Source organism: Malania oleifera, chromosome 1, assembly GCF_029873635.1.
Source record: "Malania oleifera isolate guangnan ecotype guangnan chromosome 1, ASM2987363v1, whole genome shotgun sequence".
Classification (NCBI taxonomy): Eukaryota; Viridiplantae; Streptophyta; class Magnoliopsida; order Santalales; family Ximeniaceae; genus Malania; species Malania oleifera.
In genome coordinates this window covers 111297588-111314720 of record NC_080417.1, presented here as the reverse complement: position 1 = coordinate 111314720, position 17133 = coordinate 111297588, and the positions used below count along the sequence as shown (strand labels likewise).

General features: G+C 35.8%; 1 protein-coding gene across 1 annotated transcript; it reads left to right on the top strand.

Moving 5' to 3' along the window:
- Nucleotides 1–270: 270 nt before the first annotated feature.
- Nucleotides 271–5536, top strand: LOC131145935 (V-type proton ATPase subunit d2). The gene is made up of 10 exons (XM_058095109.1): nt 271–717; nt 1748–1868; nt 2373–2480; nt 2564–2666; nt 3235–3315; nt 3597–3682; nt 3793–3852; nt 3989–4037; nt 4829–4963; nt 5173–5536. The coding sequence occupies exons 1-10, from the start codon at nt 537–539 to the stop codon at nt 5302–5304; spliced, it is 1056 nt and encodes a 351-aa protein (XP_057951092.1). The 5' UTR covers nt 271–536; the 3' UTR covers nt 5305–5536.
- Nucleotides 5537–17133: the final 11597 nt, after the last annotated feature.

Sequence of the window (17133 nt, the reverse complement as noted above, 5' to 3'; positions counted from 1 at the left end):
TGTAAGTGGCCTTTTGACTGATCTTTTGATTGTATTGCTTAACAATTGTGTTGGGGACTTGTTTCCCCCCCTCTTGATATAAGTCTGGAGTTTTCTGTAAATATTCCATTTGATCAATATAATTTATCATTTATAGATAAAAAAAAAAAAAAGGAAAAAGCAAATGAAATTCGAGAGCACAACCCAATCTTGCGGGCTAACAACCTGGGCCATGGGCCGTGGACCTGGCCCGTGTTTAAAGGATATAATCGTCATAGAAGCCGAAGGTCAGGGGCAATAATAGAATTCTGACAAACTAATGAACGAAACAGATCAAGGCCCTCCCCTGCGCAGGGGTGAATTTCTTTCTTCTCGCCAGGCTTACCTCCCTTCGTTGTCTCTAACTCTGCATCGCTCGTTAGGGTATTCCCGAAGGGGGCCTCTGGTTCTCTGCTTCATCTCTCTATCGCTGAGTCTCTGAGAACCCCGTACGATCTCTGCCAATTCTCTTCGGATCTGCTTCTTCGAATTGCCTCGTTCATCGAGCTCGGTGGAAAATGTACGGGTTCGAAGCTCTTACCTTCAACATTCATGGAGGCTATCTCGAGGCAATTGTGAGAGGTTACAGATCGGGGTTGCTCACGGCCGCTGATTACAACAATCTCTGCCAGTGTGAGTCCCTGGACGACATTAAGATGCATCTTTCCGCCACCGAGTACGGTCCTTACCTCCAGAATGGTCAGTCCATTTTGCTTTCTCTTTCTCTCTCTCTTTTGAATGAAGTGTGGAAATTTTTCTTTTGCTAATTGGAGCATGAGAGGCTTGTAACCTGATTTTCGCGCGTAATTCAGAATTATTAATTTGTTTTGTTTGTGATCTGTTGTGTTTGGATCTGCGAGGTTTGGAGAATCAAAATTCACATTTCTGTTAGAACATTGAAGCTTCAAGTTCACTTTTTATGCCACCTCTGCAAATCAGTTTGAGTTGATTTCTGGATATGATTGTGTGCTTATGTATTCTTGGTTTTAATCAGTTTGAAAAATTGTAGTCCCCTTGCCTATGATGTTATTTTCTGGTTCAACGTGTCTTGGTAGGTGTACGTCCTGAGCGTTGCAGTAAAGCAGAATCGTAGGTTTTGAGTACAGATTATTTTGACGATGGTGTAATGCTTGGTATTTTGTTTAGAATTATGTAGTAGGGTGCAAGAAACATATTAGTGGATGTGTTATCAAAAGAATTCAAATTGCAGAAATACATATCCTAAGATGCGGAGGCAAGAGAATAGCTATTTCATTGATCCAGTTGCATGCAAGAATCAAATGAAACTTAAGATTGAAATTATTCAACTTTGTCAATGTCTATAAACAACTTGTTTGAAAGAATTTATCAAGTGGAAAAATTGGATGATACATTTTCAATTAGCAACTCTCTCGAAAAATAGGAGGATAGTTTTAACTTCATATTTACAACTTCATTTGGTGCATGAAGTTGTGCAAATGCTAAACAGCAATCTCAGCACTTGCATGAGAGAACATGATAAATTCTATAAAATGCATTTCATCATGGAAATATTGACTCACTGTTGCTGTTGTGAAGTTCCTATGCATGTGCACTGCATAGTTTATTTTTCCCTATTCATTTTTCACAATATTTTTCTGGTTCTAAGTTTACTTTCATTCTAAATGTCTTGCTTTTAGAACAGTAATATGGGTGTTCTTATGTCTCAAATGTACTAATTTCACATATTGATTATGATGCTTCTTTGCAGAACCTTCCCCTTTGCATACAACTACAATTGTGGAGAAATGTACTCTTAAATTGGTTGATGAATATAAGCACATGTTATGCCAAGCAACAGAGCCACTCTCAACCTTCTTGGAATATATCACGTATGTGGATCCCATCTCACAAACTAATTCGTTTAAATTTTTTGGATGCATATAAACTATATACATGTAGCATAGTGAATGTGTTTTTTGAGTTTTGAATGGATGGCTAAATGCGGTGATATTGTAACTAAAAAAAATGAAGGAAAAAAATTCTTTTGGTTGAAATTATCTGATAGAACCCCACTTTTCTGCTCTCAGCTCTGATGCTGCTCCTACCCTCACCTGATACATGTTTTTACTTTGCACGCATGCATGTCCTCTATCATGCTTTTTCTGTGACAGAGTACGTCCAAATTGAGAGCAGACTAGATTTTTGACCTCAAAACTTTGTCAATCCCGACATAACATCTTAGAATACTAAAATGAGTGAAAGTATTTGGCCTGGCCTACTTTGATGTGCATCCCTGCTTGTTCTGGACTGATATTTGATATTGCAAACTTTTTAACCAATGGAAAATTGTTGTGAACTTTTGGAGAACATAATATTTATGTTGTTTCATCCAGATATGGTCACATGATAGACAATGTTGTGCTGATTGTTACTGGAACCTTGCATGAGAGAGATGTTCAGGAACTGTTAGAGAAATGCCACCCTTTGGGCATGTTTGACAGGTGAAATTACTAATGTAATGCTTCTTATTACATTTTGACAGTCAATTAGATCCTTTTTCATTATATGTTTTTTTATTCCTCAGCATTGCTACCCTGGCAGTTGCACAGAATATGAGAGAACTTTATAGATTGGTGCTTGTTGACACGCCATTGGCTCCCTACTTCTCTGAATGTATTACGTCAGAGGTACAGACGAGTAGCATTTTCTTGTCTATCCTTATTCTTAGTTTCTACTATATTGTATGAGGTTGACCGATGGCAGTGCTACACTGACAAATTATGAGTGAATGGATTACCAGTGCTTCCCTTTTTATTCAAACAAAAAATTTTCATTATCTTTGAATTTCTAACTTAATGTGTTACTCAAGTACAATGGATTAAAGGGATTCAGGCTTTGGCTATGTTAGTGCAGACCTGTCAATTGCTTCCTTGCTTTCCTGCAAGCTTGGTATAACTGAAAATTAGTATCTTCCTATTATTATTTTTTTTTTTACAAATCAATTAATTAACTTTGAGTTTCTAACAAAGGGTTATACAAGTAGAATAGATTAAAAGGATTCAGGTTTTGGCTATTTTAGTGCAGACAAGCTTAGTATAACTGAAAGTAGTTTCGTCCCTATTATTGTTGTTTTTGCAAATCAATTCCCATTGTGTTTTGAATTTATGGACTTACAATTTAGATATTTGACTCTGCATGTTTTTCCTGCAAACTTTTGATTCTCTAACTGTTGTATCCACTCCTTGCTTGTTGTAGGACTTGGATGACATGAACATTGAAATTATGAGGAACACTCTTTACAAAGCATACCTTGAGGATTTCTACAGGTTTTGTAAGGTGAGGCTTGTTTGCTCATTTAAATAAGGTGCACATGGGTGTGTTTTCCTTTAAAAAAGGGCAGCCCGGTGCACAAAGCTCCTGTGTATGTGGGATTCGGGGAAGGGGGGGACCACGATGGATCTATAGTACGCAACTTTACCTTACATTTTTGCAAGAGGCTGTTTCCACACCTCGAACCCGTGACGTCACACGGCGACAACCTTACCATTGCGCCTGTGTTTTCCTTTAGTCCAAGTAATTTTTTTCCCTGACCAAGTATAATATAATATTTGTAATAGAAACTTGGTGGTGCCACTGCGGAGATTATGTCTGACCTCCTTTCCTTCGAGGCTGACAGAAGGGCTGTCAATATCAGCATAAATAGGTACATTTTTCTTGTTAGAAGCTTTTCTTACATAACTTCTAATCTCATGGTACTTTGTCCGTTTTAGTTACTTCCCACTTTTGACTCTGCATGAGCTGCTTTTGGTGCAGTATTGGAACAGAGCTTACTCGAGATGATCGTAGGAAATTGTACTCAAGTTTTGGTTTGCTGTAAGCATTTTGTGCAAGCTTTCCTCCCACCCCCCCCCCCCCCCCCCCCCGCGGCCCCCTTTTAACTTTTGATATTAGATATGCTCTTCCAGGATATTTTTTAAATCTCTGATGCTGCTTTGCATGTGTTGAATAGCTACCCTTATGGCCATGAGGAACTTGCTGTGTGTGAGGATCTAGACCAGGTATTCTCCTGTTTTATTTAAATTATGAAATGGAAGTAGCTTGGAAGGGACATGGTTTGTTCCCTTCCTGTCTCAATCTAGGATATGTTGAATGAGTTTCTGCTCTTTGATGAAAATAACATGTTGCATTTGGTAATACCTGTTCCAGTCTCCTCATCCCCTTTGAATGTTAGTTAGGTTTGGCCGCTGCACGTAATTTTATTATGAAAAAAACTAAAACGGGCACACTGTATACTCTCCTAAAAAGAATCCTTCAATATCCGGAGAAATTAAATAGAGGACTCAAAAGCCATAACACGCACTCCAAAATTCCCAAAAAAGGATAAATCTGTTGCTGTTGATGTCCATATAAATAAGGCCGTAAGGAGACTGCTTTCTCAGTAAATGATTATTTCATTGTTAGGCAGTTAATCTGTTCAAATATCTTATCGATATCTTCTCAGAATGAAATATTATGTTTGTTGCATTTCATGAGGTTTGACATTTTTTAGGATGATTCCTCAGTCACTCAGCAGCAATGACTGCTCGAAATTGTTTGTGAATTTCTTTTTGAAACTATGTCCCAACTTAGTTTGCTCTGCTGTCATGTCAAGACGAACAAAATTCCCTCAAATGGTCGTCGCTGTTCATGATGAGTTGTTAAACATTTTCTTGCATTTGTGTTATGTGATTATTGTAGGTTTTTTTTTCATCTTATATGAAGTTTAGCTTATTAGCATACATGGATACATCTCAGTGCTTCCTGTTTCCTGTGCTTGTTGTCCTTACCTTGTTGTTGGTTGCTGTTGTAGGTTCGCTCCGTTATGGAAAAATATCCCCCTTATCAGTCAATTTTCGCTAAATTATCCTATGGAGAAAGCCAGATGCTTGACAAGGCATTCTATGAAGAAGAGGTCAAAAGGCTCTGCTTAGCATTTGAGCAACAGGTTTGTGTTCCAGAAACTAAACTACATTTTGGAACTATTTAATAGTGTTAAACAGAGAAGAAGCGGTGTTATTCCATCTAACTCCTTATGCTGTTGTGCTTGAGGGAGCAGATATCAGGGAGTGCTTTAGTTACGTTCTAGTCATCTTACCATTCTTATCTGTACTACCTATTCATGATGGAATATCTGCATTCTTTTCAAAACTGCAGTTCCATTATGCTGTTTTCTTTGCATACATGAGGTTGAGCGAGCAGGAGATTAGGAACCTGATGTGGATATCCGAATGTGTGGCTCAGAACCAGAAGTCTAGAGTGCATGACAGTGTTGTCTTCATATTTTAGCTGCTTCATAACTTTTGGAAGACAGCTTTATGCTCCCCGGCATTTTCTTCTGTAAATCAACTTGTTTCTTGTTCCATTATTCAGAGTTGCAGAGATTGACCCAGCTGCTCTATTTGCAAGTTTGTCATGACGAGAATAAGTGTTCATTTATATGTTCTATTTGTTAGTAGAAATGAAGATATGTTGTATTGAGGTTCACCAGGCACAATTCTATTCAAGTGTGTTTAATTTTTGTATTGTGTTATATTAGAAAACCCTTTTACATTGTAAGCTCCAGCCAGCCCCCTCCCCCCTTAACCCAACCAACCGAAAAAAAAAAAAAAAATCCCAAGACCAAGAGGAAACCTCTTGATTCTATGCAGCACAATGAAATTGCAATGGACCATAACTTCTCTGAATTGTAGTGAGTGCTACTTGTGTTATTAGTTTTGTCATTTAAAAAAAAATATTGATTTGGGGGTACAATTTGGGAGGATTGCATAAAACTCAATTCAAGTTGCATCTCAGAAAGGTGCCAGTTGATTTCTGAATGTTTGTGGCTGTTTTCATTTCATTTTTCTGAGGCAACTACCTGGAGCATGTTTTCATGAGATGTAATTTGGTTTTTGGTACGTGGAGAATGATCCAAACGTGTTCATATAATAATCTAACCAATTAAACATCCATGTTTCTCTTAACCCCCACTCTGCTCTGCCCCTGATTTTCTTTAACAAAATATAAAGAACTCAGGCAGAGCACGTTTGAAACATGAAAATATAAGTAATGCAAATGAGAATGTTCTCAGATGAAGCACAATGATGAAAATTATATGACAAAAGATGTAAAATTATAGAGTAATTTCATTCCATTCTTACCAACCAAATAAATGTCAAGAACAAAACCGTTCTATTCTCTCACGGGTAAGAAAGATAAACAACTTATTACCGAGGAGGGCAAGGCAAAATAGACTCATACAACAACTTTGAAAATAGATAATCAACTAACTAGAGCTGATTTTTTACATTCAATGTAATCTGCATAATGGTAGAATTTATGCTAGGAACAACATCAGCACAGAGTATATAATTCCTATCTTCCAATCAGGATTTCTACTTCTCATAGGTTCATATGTGGAGGCTAAAGAGAATTTTCAACTCTTTGTTGAAGTCCATTTAACTATATTCTCTCTAGAAGAGAGTGGATAAAAGCTAATATTGCTAATCATGTCTTGAACATTTCAGTACTTCTTCCATGCCACATCCAAAGTTTTATTGAATAAAAGTGCCTAGAATTACAAATTTTCTTGCCCTATGTTTCAAGAGATCTTGAGTTTGAATTTGTATTAATTTTTGATAAGATGTGATATTAAATTGTATTAAAATTTGTTTAAATTCATCCAAATTCAAGTCCAAAATTAGAAATCCATGCTCTCAAAATTTTATGACAAATCATATTGAATTTGAGCACCGTAATGACTTATAATGGGGCTAAATGGTAAGGATATCAAGGATATTAATCCTGAACAAGAAGATCATAAGCATTAACAAACAAGATATCTATCAACAAATCCATCGACAGTTGTCTCAAGGATATCAAATCCCGCGCTTCCTACGAACTATTCCATTTGATTTTCAAACTTTGTATTTTGTTGGTGTATATCCTGTATGATATGCTTGCTGTTATTATAATTCGATATCTCAACTATAAAGTCTATATAAGCTTAATGATATACATGATTTTAGTATCTTGCCAAAACTATCTTTCTATTTTATCTTTCGCTAAAATCATGTTAATTATTCAATAATAGATAGATATTAGTTCCAAAACCAATGTATTTTATAGAAAGACAAACTATATGCCTTACTTTAAGAATCATCTTCAAGAACCATGAATCATTTTATTTTCAGCTTATTAGCAACTCGTCACAACTCGGCTCTCTCAACACGTATGAGACAATCAATGCAGCCACTAATCAAGCCCAAACTAGTGGAGAGATGTTGGGTGATACTAGAGTTCTCGCGTCAATAAATTCAAATCACAATGATGATCCAGCAACTCCTACAAATCAGGATAATTCATATCAACATGACAATAAATTTAAACTCTCACTAAAGAAGGAAGATTCAAATTAGTATGAAGATCGCCCCTACGGTTATATTGATTGTTTCAAACAAAATGTAATTCCAAAGCAAACCGTCAACATTTTCGTTGACGGTTACATCAACAGTTTTAGACATTATGTAATATAGTAGCAAATTGTCGACGGTTTCATCAAACTGTTGATGGTTTTGACTATTGTTGAATATTTATTAAAGATCTGATATCAATCGCAAACAAATCCAACTTTATGGGATTTGTAATTTACAACTGTATTATGTATCTCCATTTAAATACTACTTTCTGTATAGCCAAAGCGTTCACGTTGCCATTCATTGAAATAAAAAAATTATTTCTTTCAAACCCACTGTTTCATTTTTTATTTATGGTATTATAGCCATTGTGAACACTAGGCAAAGACATCACAACTCGTGCTTTATTATTCAACTCTCTTGCTTACCTTGCGCTCATCCTTTTTTCTTTTACCATGGCTACACTATCCCTTAATGTTGGCAACTTCATCACCCTTAGACTCACCCTAAATAACTATCCCTTGTGGCATGAGAAAGCATTGACTTTTGTCGAGAGCCAAGAATTAGTGGGGCATCTCACAAATAAAGATCCTGCACCCAAAAAATACATCCTATCGAACCCAAGCAACCCCACAAATGCAAACTACACCATTCCTCAATTAACAGATGCTTTCATAGTATGGCAAAAGTGTAACGACCTACTAAAATTCTATATATTTATATATTAAGTTAAATTGCGCTAATAACTCTTGATGGAATAAAACATCAACCTAAGTAGCGAAAAGCTGAAGTCAAGTATCCACATAAAAGCACAACCATATATTTACATTACAATACCAGAGTACTAGATCATTCCTTGATCTCACGTATATAACTGAATAAGGCTATACAAAAAATACTCTCCACCCCAAATACTCACTCTTCTGACAGGGCGGTACCAAAGCTCCTCTACCTGCGAGCCTGATCTCGCCTAATTGGAACACCTGAAAAATATTAATTTAATGGGATGAGACGACGCTTAATAAGACGAAATATGCTATTGCTAGTGTGTGGCAAATGAATTACAATTCTATAAAAATCTGATTCTATACAGTCATGAATAACTGAGTTTGGGAATATAGTTACAAATAATATATAATACTACCTTGTTCACGTTGCTTAACATAACTGCCTTTATAAGTTTTCTATTCATAATACTTCTAATATACATAAGTACATCCTCTGTTTCTGTAAATTGTATATACATATAAATACTGGAAAACTTCCTTGGATGGATAACTGTATGTCATGATTTAACCCCTCATGACAGGGTTGTGCGGCCCGTAGGCTGGATTTATCACTGGCTGGCCTATCAGGATAAACCACTATACTTCGTAAGTCAAATTGGCCCTCCTCAACCCATATCTGATGGGGATCCTGTCCACAACATAGGCACGATCGACTTATCTACCACATATTATCTGAATATGTGGTTGCATTCTGAACTGTATATAGATACGGTATCGTGCTCTATAAACTGTATCTGTAATGGTCCATCAGGGTCTGATATTATATAATACATCTTTATATACAACTATCTATTTTACCATGATTCTGTAATAACTGTATTAACCATGACGCTGTGGTAAACTGTAACTATATTAACTATATCTCTAAGATTAACTATAAATCTGTATGTCATGGTATTGTAAAACTGTATAATCATGGTATACTGTAAAACATATTCTCTGTTTGTATATTCTCTAAAACATAATCCTGAAAATACTGTAAATCATGTTTTTGTATAAATACTGTCAAACATGATTTTGTATTGTATCCAAATTCTTACGTCACACGGTAATTTAAAACATCTTAAACATAACTGATAAAATGTATAAATTCCTACTCTGAATAATAACCTGGTAAAAATATATAATTTATATTGAAATCATACTAGAGTTACCTAGCATAGCATATTTCCCTTACCTGATTCCTACTAAAATCCCCTTACTGCAACGGGCCTTTCACCCACAAGGCTCCCCACTCAGTACCCTGAAAACAATATTTGCCAGAATATAATATTACTATTTCTTCACCTTCTACATTTCCTACAACCGGTGGAAAGCCAAATTTTGACAAAAAGACCTTACCCTGAATCTGGGATGAAATCCAACTTCATCCCACCAACGATCCGCTCCGGCGGACTTAGGGAGAACTTCCCTAGAAGCGTCATGGTGGCCTCTGTTCATCGATCCGGTGGCTAACGGTGCCAGAATCAGAGAGAGAAGGGAGAGAAACCGAAGAGGAGAGAGAAAGTAAATTTTTTTTCTGAAAATTCTGCTTAAAATCCGAGTTTAAGGCTATTTCTATTGTGGACTTCGTCGACGAGCCATGTCATCTCGTTGACGAGGTCACAAAGGAGGTTCGTCGATGAACAACATCTTCTCATCGACGAAATTCAAAACTTGAAACACAGCCTCTCGATATCTTCTCGTTGACAAAACATATCCTCGTCGACGAGACCCTCTTGTACCCTCGTTGATGAATGCCCTGTGTTCGTCGATGAGGACCTGATATTTTTCTTGGGGTTATTACAAAAAGTCTAACCGTATCCTTCAAGGGTGGATCATTGGGGCACTTTCTAGGGAGACTCTCAAACTCGTCATTGTCTCGACATGGCTTATGTAACGACTTGAATATTTATAACCTGTTACAATCATAAATACTCACTGATACCACACACATATATAAATGCAACCCACTATAACCAGGGAATCTCGGGTGCACCTGCCATTACTGAAATTAAAACCATATAGCGGAAAATTTCTAAAACATCCAAACACTTTACCAGAGTTCTAACTGTTCCTAAATACATACATTCAACTAGTTATCTATTTAATACAACCCAACCGAATGACAAAATAATACCACCGGTGACTCACCAAGTCTGTCTAGCACCCCCAAAATGTCTAATCCGTGCCCCCTAGTATGCTAGGCACGATTCCCTAAAGGTCTTGAAAATGATTTGTATAATGGGGCGAGACACTTCTCAGTAAGACAAATTATACTATTATTCATGTGTGGCTAGCATGAGTTCTCGTGTGAAATAAAACTTACATTATTTAATCGTATAAGAAATGACAATTAAACTATACTAATTAGTATATCTTAAAATACATAATTTCTGAATAATAAACTGTCGACTCAATATAACCCATTTATAGTAAATTTGCTTATATATGCATAAAAGACACAACTTGGACTGTTGAAGTAACTTGTCACGCTATCACATACTCATACGACATGCTTCCCCCCATGACGGGTTGTGCGGCCCGAAAGCTAGACTCAACTCACAGCTGATGAATCTGTAGCAAAGTCAAAACTAATGTTGTAAGTACAATTGTGCCTGCTTATGGTCATCTGGAACTACCTCAGATGGGGTCCCCTAGCAAAAACCTCGGCGGAGTACTGCGGCCCGGGTCTCTACTCGACTCTCACATATCACACTTACATGCCCGTGTGATTGCACTCACTGCCCACATATAGCAACGGTACCGTGCTCACAATATCACAATATCACATATCGCATATCCACAGGGTTCTAGAATCATATATGACAATTTACACAATAAAAAAATTGTACTATAACTCATTTCGTATAAAAACTATCATTCAACAAAACCCGGCCCCCGACCGTCATATCAAAACTCGGCCCCCGACCATTATATCAAAACTTGGCCCTTAGCTGTTATATCAAAACTTAGCCCTCGACCGTTATATCAAAATTCGGCCCCTGGCCATCACATCATATACTGCATAAAATCAATTAAAACATTATGTTCACGTATGTTATTTAAAAACTATTCACATACCACACAAATTTTCATTTATTAACCATAAATAAAGTAACTTGATAGGGAAAGACATAAGTTGCTGAAAATAGGGTATGAGCATCTCCAGGGTTTTATTTAATTCAAACTACATATTTTATAGAAAATAGGAGATGATCAAATCATCCACAATAATTTCCCCAAAAACATATACTACATTTTATTCGATCCATATTTCACAAAATAGCTGACATAATATAATCCCCTTACCTGTTCATTGAGAAGGTTCCTATAACGCTCCTAAAGCCCACCCTACGGCAATACGGAGCTCAAAATCTTGAAACCACATTTCCCCAGTTTAATTAACTCAAGTCCCATATTAGCAACCATTAAACATCCCCAGGCCTATACACCCTATTTAACTAATTATATGCTAGAAAGATAGTTTATTTCTACCCTTACCTCAACTTTGGAGTGATGCCTGGAAAGACCTAGTTCAAAAATCCACTCCGCTATATTTGTAGAGAAATGCTCCTAGATCCTTGTGGCGACTTTCGATCGTCGATTCGGGCAACGAACATCAAGAAATCGTAAAGAGAAGGGGTGGGGGCGCGGGTTTAGAGAGAGAGAGATATTTGATTTTCTTAATGAAGAAGTAAGTTAAAAACCTATTTATAGGCCGTTGACTCGGCCAACTTCGTTGACGAAATGGAAACTTCATTGACGAAATGGAGCCTTCGTCCACGAATTGCAGAAGGACATTCATTGATGAAAGAAGGGGTTCATCGACGAACCTTAAGCCTAAAATTTCTTGTCGCTCAGTATTTCTTCATCGACGATGCCTAAACTTCATCGACGATTCATAGAAGGGAACTCATCAACGAAAACATGGGATTCGTCGACGAGTCCTAATGTTTTCCCTTTTAAAATTTTTCCTTTCTTCTTTTCTTATTTATTTCCTTATTTTTCGGGTTCGGGTTTCTACAAATTATGTAGTGTGGGAGGCTCTCAAGAATGCATATGCCCAAGAATAACAAGAACGTGAATATTTACTTTCTATCAACAGGTTACCTACATTTGGAAAGAAGATCACACCACAATCATAGACCACATTCGCACTTTCAAAGGTCTTTGTGAGAACTTAGCAGCAATTGGGAAACTTGTTCCGGACCAAAAAAAAGTCTGTTGTCCCCTCACCACTCTTGATCCGCAATATAAAGTCTTCATAGCAACTATGTTGAAGCCCCCAAGACCATCCTACTATGAGTTGGTCTCTCAACTCCAAAACTTTGATCAAAGACGCAATTGGTTCTCTAGCCACACCGATTTCCAAAATTCACCTCTCACTCATTAAGTGGTATTTTATGGACAACAATAGTGACATTCTCAATTGAACTTTTCAAGCTATTGTGGACCAACACAAAAATTCACGTTGACTGGACGTGGATTCTAGGCACAACAAAACAAGGACTTTAGCCAAGCCTACACAAATAATTTTTCTTCTACAAATACACAGCGCCGCCCTCCACCACTAGGTGAGCACCGCATGACACCTGTCGAGAGGGATAAGTATCGTGACTAATATTGTCAATATTGTGGCATGATGGGCCATATTGCTAAGATATGCTGGTGGGTAACAAAAAAATCAGCTCCTTAAGATGAAATTCCACAAGCACTTGCAGCATTAACACTGGACAACACCATTGCAGGCACATAATGGACTACAGACACATGGGCTTCCAATCACATGACTAGAAAGCTAGGTATATTAACTAAAGTTCGAAAATATCTGATTTTGACTCAATACTAATTGGAGTTGGGTCTTCCATTAAAATTATTAAAATTGGATACTTGTATATAAAAAAAAAAATATGCCTTACCTCTAAATGTTGTGTTATTTAGTTCCTAACCTAACAAAGAACTTATTGTTTGTAAGTCAGTTAACTACTCCATTTCCTCTTAATTGTGAATTTTATAATGTTGATTTTGTTTTAAGGAAAGGGAAACATGACAAGCACTAATGACATGGAAATGCAAGGGTGATCTTTATGTCCTACCCACTTCACCAGAACTATCTTTCCCTCATCGGTTCAAATCTGGTACTGCAGAAGTTTGGCATCAACGCCTTGGCCACCCTCTATATTCAGCTTTGCAATTGCTAACAAATAAGGGATTAATTGATGTTGTAGGGACAACAAAATCTCAAAATCTTTGTGATAGTAGTCAACTAGGAAAGCTTAGTCGTTTACCTTTCTCTTATTCAGAACACTCAAGATCTAATATTTTGAAAAAATTCATCGTGATTTGTGGGGACCCGCTCCTATTTTTTCTATTGAAAAATTCAGATATTATGCTTGTTTGATTGATTATTTCTCTAAGTATACATGGATTATTCCTTTACATCAAAATTTGATTTTTTCAATGAATATTTAGCTTTTGAAAAATACGTTGCTAGACAATTGAACAGCAAATAAAAATCTTTCATTTAGATGAAGGTGGTGAGTTCATCAATTCCAAATTGTCAACTCACTTTCTTTCCACAGGCATTTTTCATCAAGTATCAGCCCTATTTACCGCTAATAAAATTGGTGGTTGAAAGACGCCATATAACTATAAGAGAACTAGGTATGACAATTGTAACACACCCGACCCCGAGGGGCCTGGGATATTAACTTTTTACTACTGATTTACAGCGGAAGCAAATAAACTCAATTTTTATTAAACCAGAGCGCTAATTATCCATATTACAATCATTTATTTCAAAAGAAGGAAAATTACACAAACATAAATATCTGAAACCATACTAATATTTCTAATCAATCTTTATTTTTCTAATCCCCACCCGCATGCTTGCTAAGCCTGATTCCCGACATGTCCTTCAGAGTTATCTGAAATAAAATATGATTGGGATGAGACGACGCTCAGTAAGTAAATAAGATTATTATTAGTGTGTGGCCAAAATGAGTTTTTAAAGAATTTCGTAAAACAATAATGAATACTATAACTTCAAGATTTCTTTTAGAATAAACATAAATTTAACAATTTCTGCATAAAACTTTGTCATCAATTTCAACAGTAAATTTTTAAATCATATACTATAACTGTTAAATTAAACTTTTAACTTTAAAACTGTAAAAATATTTAATGATAAACATACATATACTTTTCCTTATACGTTTTCCTTAGATCGTCATATAAGCACCAAAATGATCCTTTTCACGTAAACTTACACTTTTCCTTCAAATTATCAGTAACTTTGTACACGTAATTAAATATGTATAAACATATATTGTAAAAACCACCCTTAGGCCTGTTTGCCGTAAGTCATGTTTACCCCCATGACTGGGTTGTGCGGTCCGAAGACTGGACTTAGTTGGCTGGCCGACCAAACTAAATCAACGTATGTAAACTTAAGTGAGATTTTCCTTATTAAGTCCTGGACTTAAACCAGGTGTGCACTCAGGAGAAATCCACTAACATAAATAACCACTCTGTAAACAGTGTGGGTGCACTCTGATCCGTATAAACTTTAAGCTGCGGTACCGAGCATCTGTAACTTTGAACTTTCGTTGCCATAAGGGGGTTTGAAAATCATCTTATTATAATTTATGCAATTTAAAATAATATCGTGAAAATCTCATCTTTACTCATATTTACATAAAAAAAAATGTAACGTAGAAATAAACTCATGCCACACAATTTTTGTGTTAAAAATTATATATAATTTTATTTTGAATAGAAAGAAATGCTGAAAATTTACCCGAGGGGATTGGAACATTTCTTAACCCAAAAATAGATGCAAGTTTATTAAAGATAGAATTGGTATAATTAAATATGCGTAAAAATAAACTCATGGAAATTTTGTGGAACTAAGTAACATAATTAAAATTTACGTACAAAATAGCTCGGGTATGAATTAAAATAAAAAGAAACTAACATAATCAAAATTTACTTACAAATAAACTCGGGTATAAATTTTGAATAAAAATACTACATAATCAAATTTTACTTACCTTCTTCTTTTACCGTGTGCTACGACACAATAATTATCTTTAAGAAATGAGATCGGAAAAAGTGGGTGATTAAGAATTTATTCAAAAATTCTCTCTCCACCACAAATTCTTTCACTCACTAATCCTTCTCTTCCTTGGAAAATTGTTGTGAAAAATGAAGGTTGAGAGCTCCCTATTTATAGGAAAATTTTGGGGAAGAAATAGAATTTATAAAGTGTGGGGAGATGGGTGAAATTATAATTTAAAAATTAAAGAATGGGCAAGGTATGGGTTGAGTGGAGGCTATTTGGGAGTGCTTGCCACCATTCCCACTAAATAAATTTTTAATTAATTACTTTCCTAATTAATTAATCCATTACCTAACTAATTATTTTATTATTTTATTATTTTTCTTAATCATTATTATCATTATTATTATCATTGTTATTAATTTTAAACTTGAGTGGAGGCCATTTGGGAGTGCTTGCCACCATTCTCACTAAATAAATTTTTAATTAATTACTTACCTTATTAATTAATCCATTACCTAACTAATTATTTTATTATTTTATTTTCTTAATCATTATTATTATCATTGTTATTAATTTTAAACTATATTTAGTAATTATTTTATTTTAATTAATTTATTAAAAATAATAAAATTTAAATTTTAAAACTCATGTGGGCCCCACATGGTCTTGTGGGCCCCATGTAGTCTTGTGGGCCCCACACATTTCGAGACCCAAATGGATCGTACGTAATTCCAATAACTCTTATACGATTTTATGCATCCTGCATAGTTTTGAGACTTGTGAAAACCTTCATACGGTTTCGGGACTCATGTGGGCCCCACACAGTCTTGTGGGCCCCGCATAGGATACCTATATTATTATTATTTTATCATATATCTCTACAAACTATATCAGTTAAAACATTATTTTATGTACTTATTTACGTATATAAACAGTGTCTTGTGGCTCCGGGACTCATGTGGACCCCACATAGTATTGTGGGCCCCACATATGATACCTATATTATTATTATCTTATTATGTATTTCGACAAATTATGTCTGTCAAAACACTATTTTATGTATATATACTTATTTACGTGTACAAATAGTGTCTATCCTGTTTATCCTATGAAATTCCATTTTGACCAGGCCGACCTCCAGGGAGCGACTGAGCCGCAATGGTCTCTGAGCACTCGCTAAGACAAGGTCTTTCTTAGGCATCAAATATGGAATCAAGGATCCTACAGAAAAACACTTCTGTATTGATATTAACTTAATGACTATTTTTATTATTTTATTATTATTGTACTTTAATCATATATATATATATTTTTGGGTCATCACAATCTCCCCTCCTTATAAAAATTTCGTCCTCGAAATTTGCTAATTTAAAATGAGTACTGTATAATTGGTTTGCGCTATAAGAAAGAGTAAATCGATTAATGATTTAATTAAGTCTTAGAATAGATTAAGAGTCAATTTGACGAAGTATTTTATTTTGGGAATTGAAGTGTGAATCATCGGTCTAATAGTGGTTGAAATGGAAAAGAAATTCAGAAGATGTGGAAAAGGATAATTATATATATGTAATATATTATACATGTCCTATAAATAAATAAAAAATATACGAGATCTGGCCTTTAGAGCCTTAGATCAACGTCAACATCTATCGCAGTACTAGCGGTGTCACTGCTAACCGCTTGGTTCTTTCTTGGCAGAGTGACCTCTTATAATGTCGCCGGCTTGGGTCGGAAAAAGGGAGAGGACGCCCATTTGTTCGGCGAAGGAGGAAGAGCTGCTCTCTTCCCGAGTTATTGGTGGCCCATATATGAGTTCATTGCGAATCGGGTTTGCTTGAAATGGTGAAGTAGGCCAGCATTATCCGAAACCCTTAGTGTGGTGACTGCG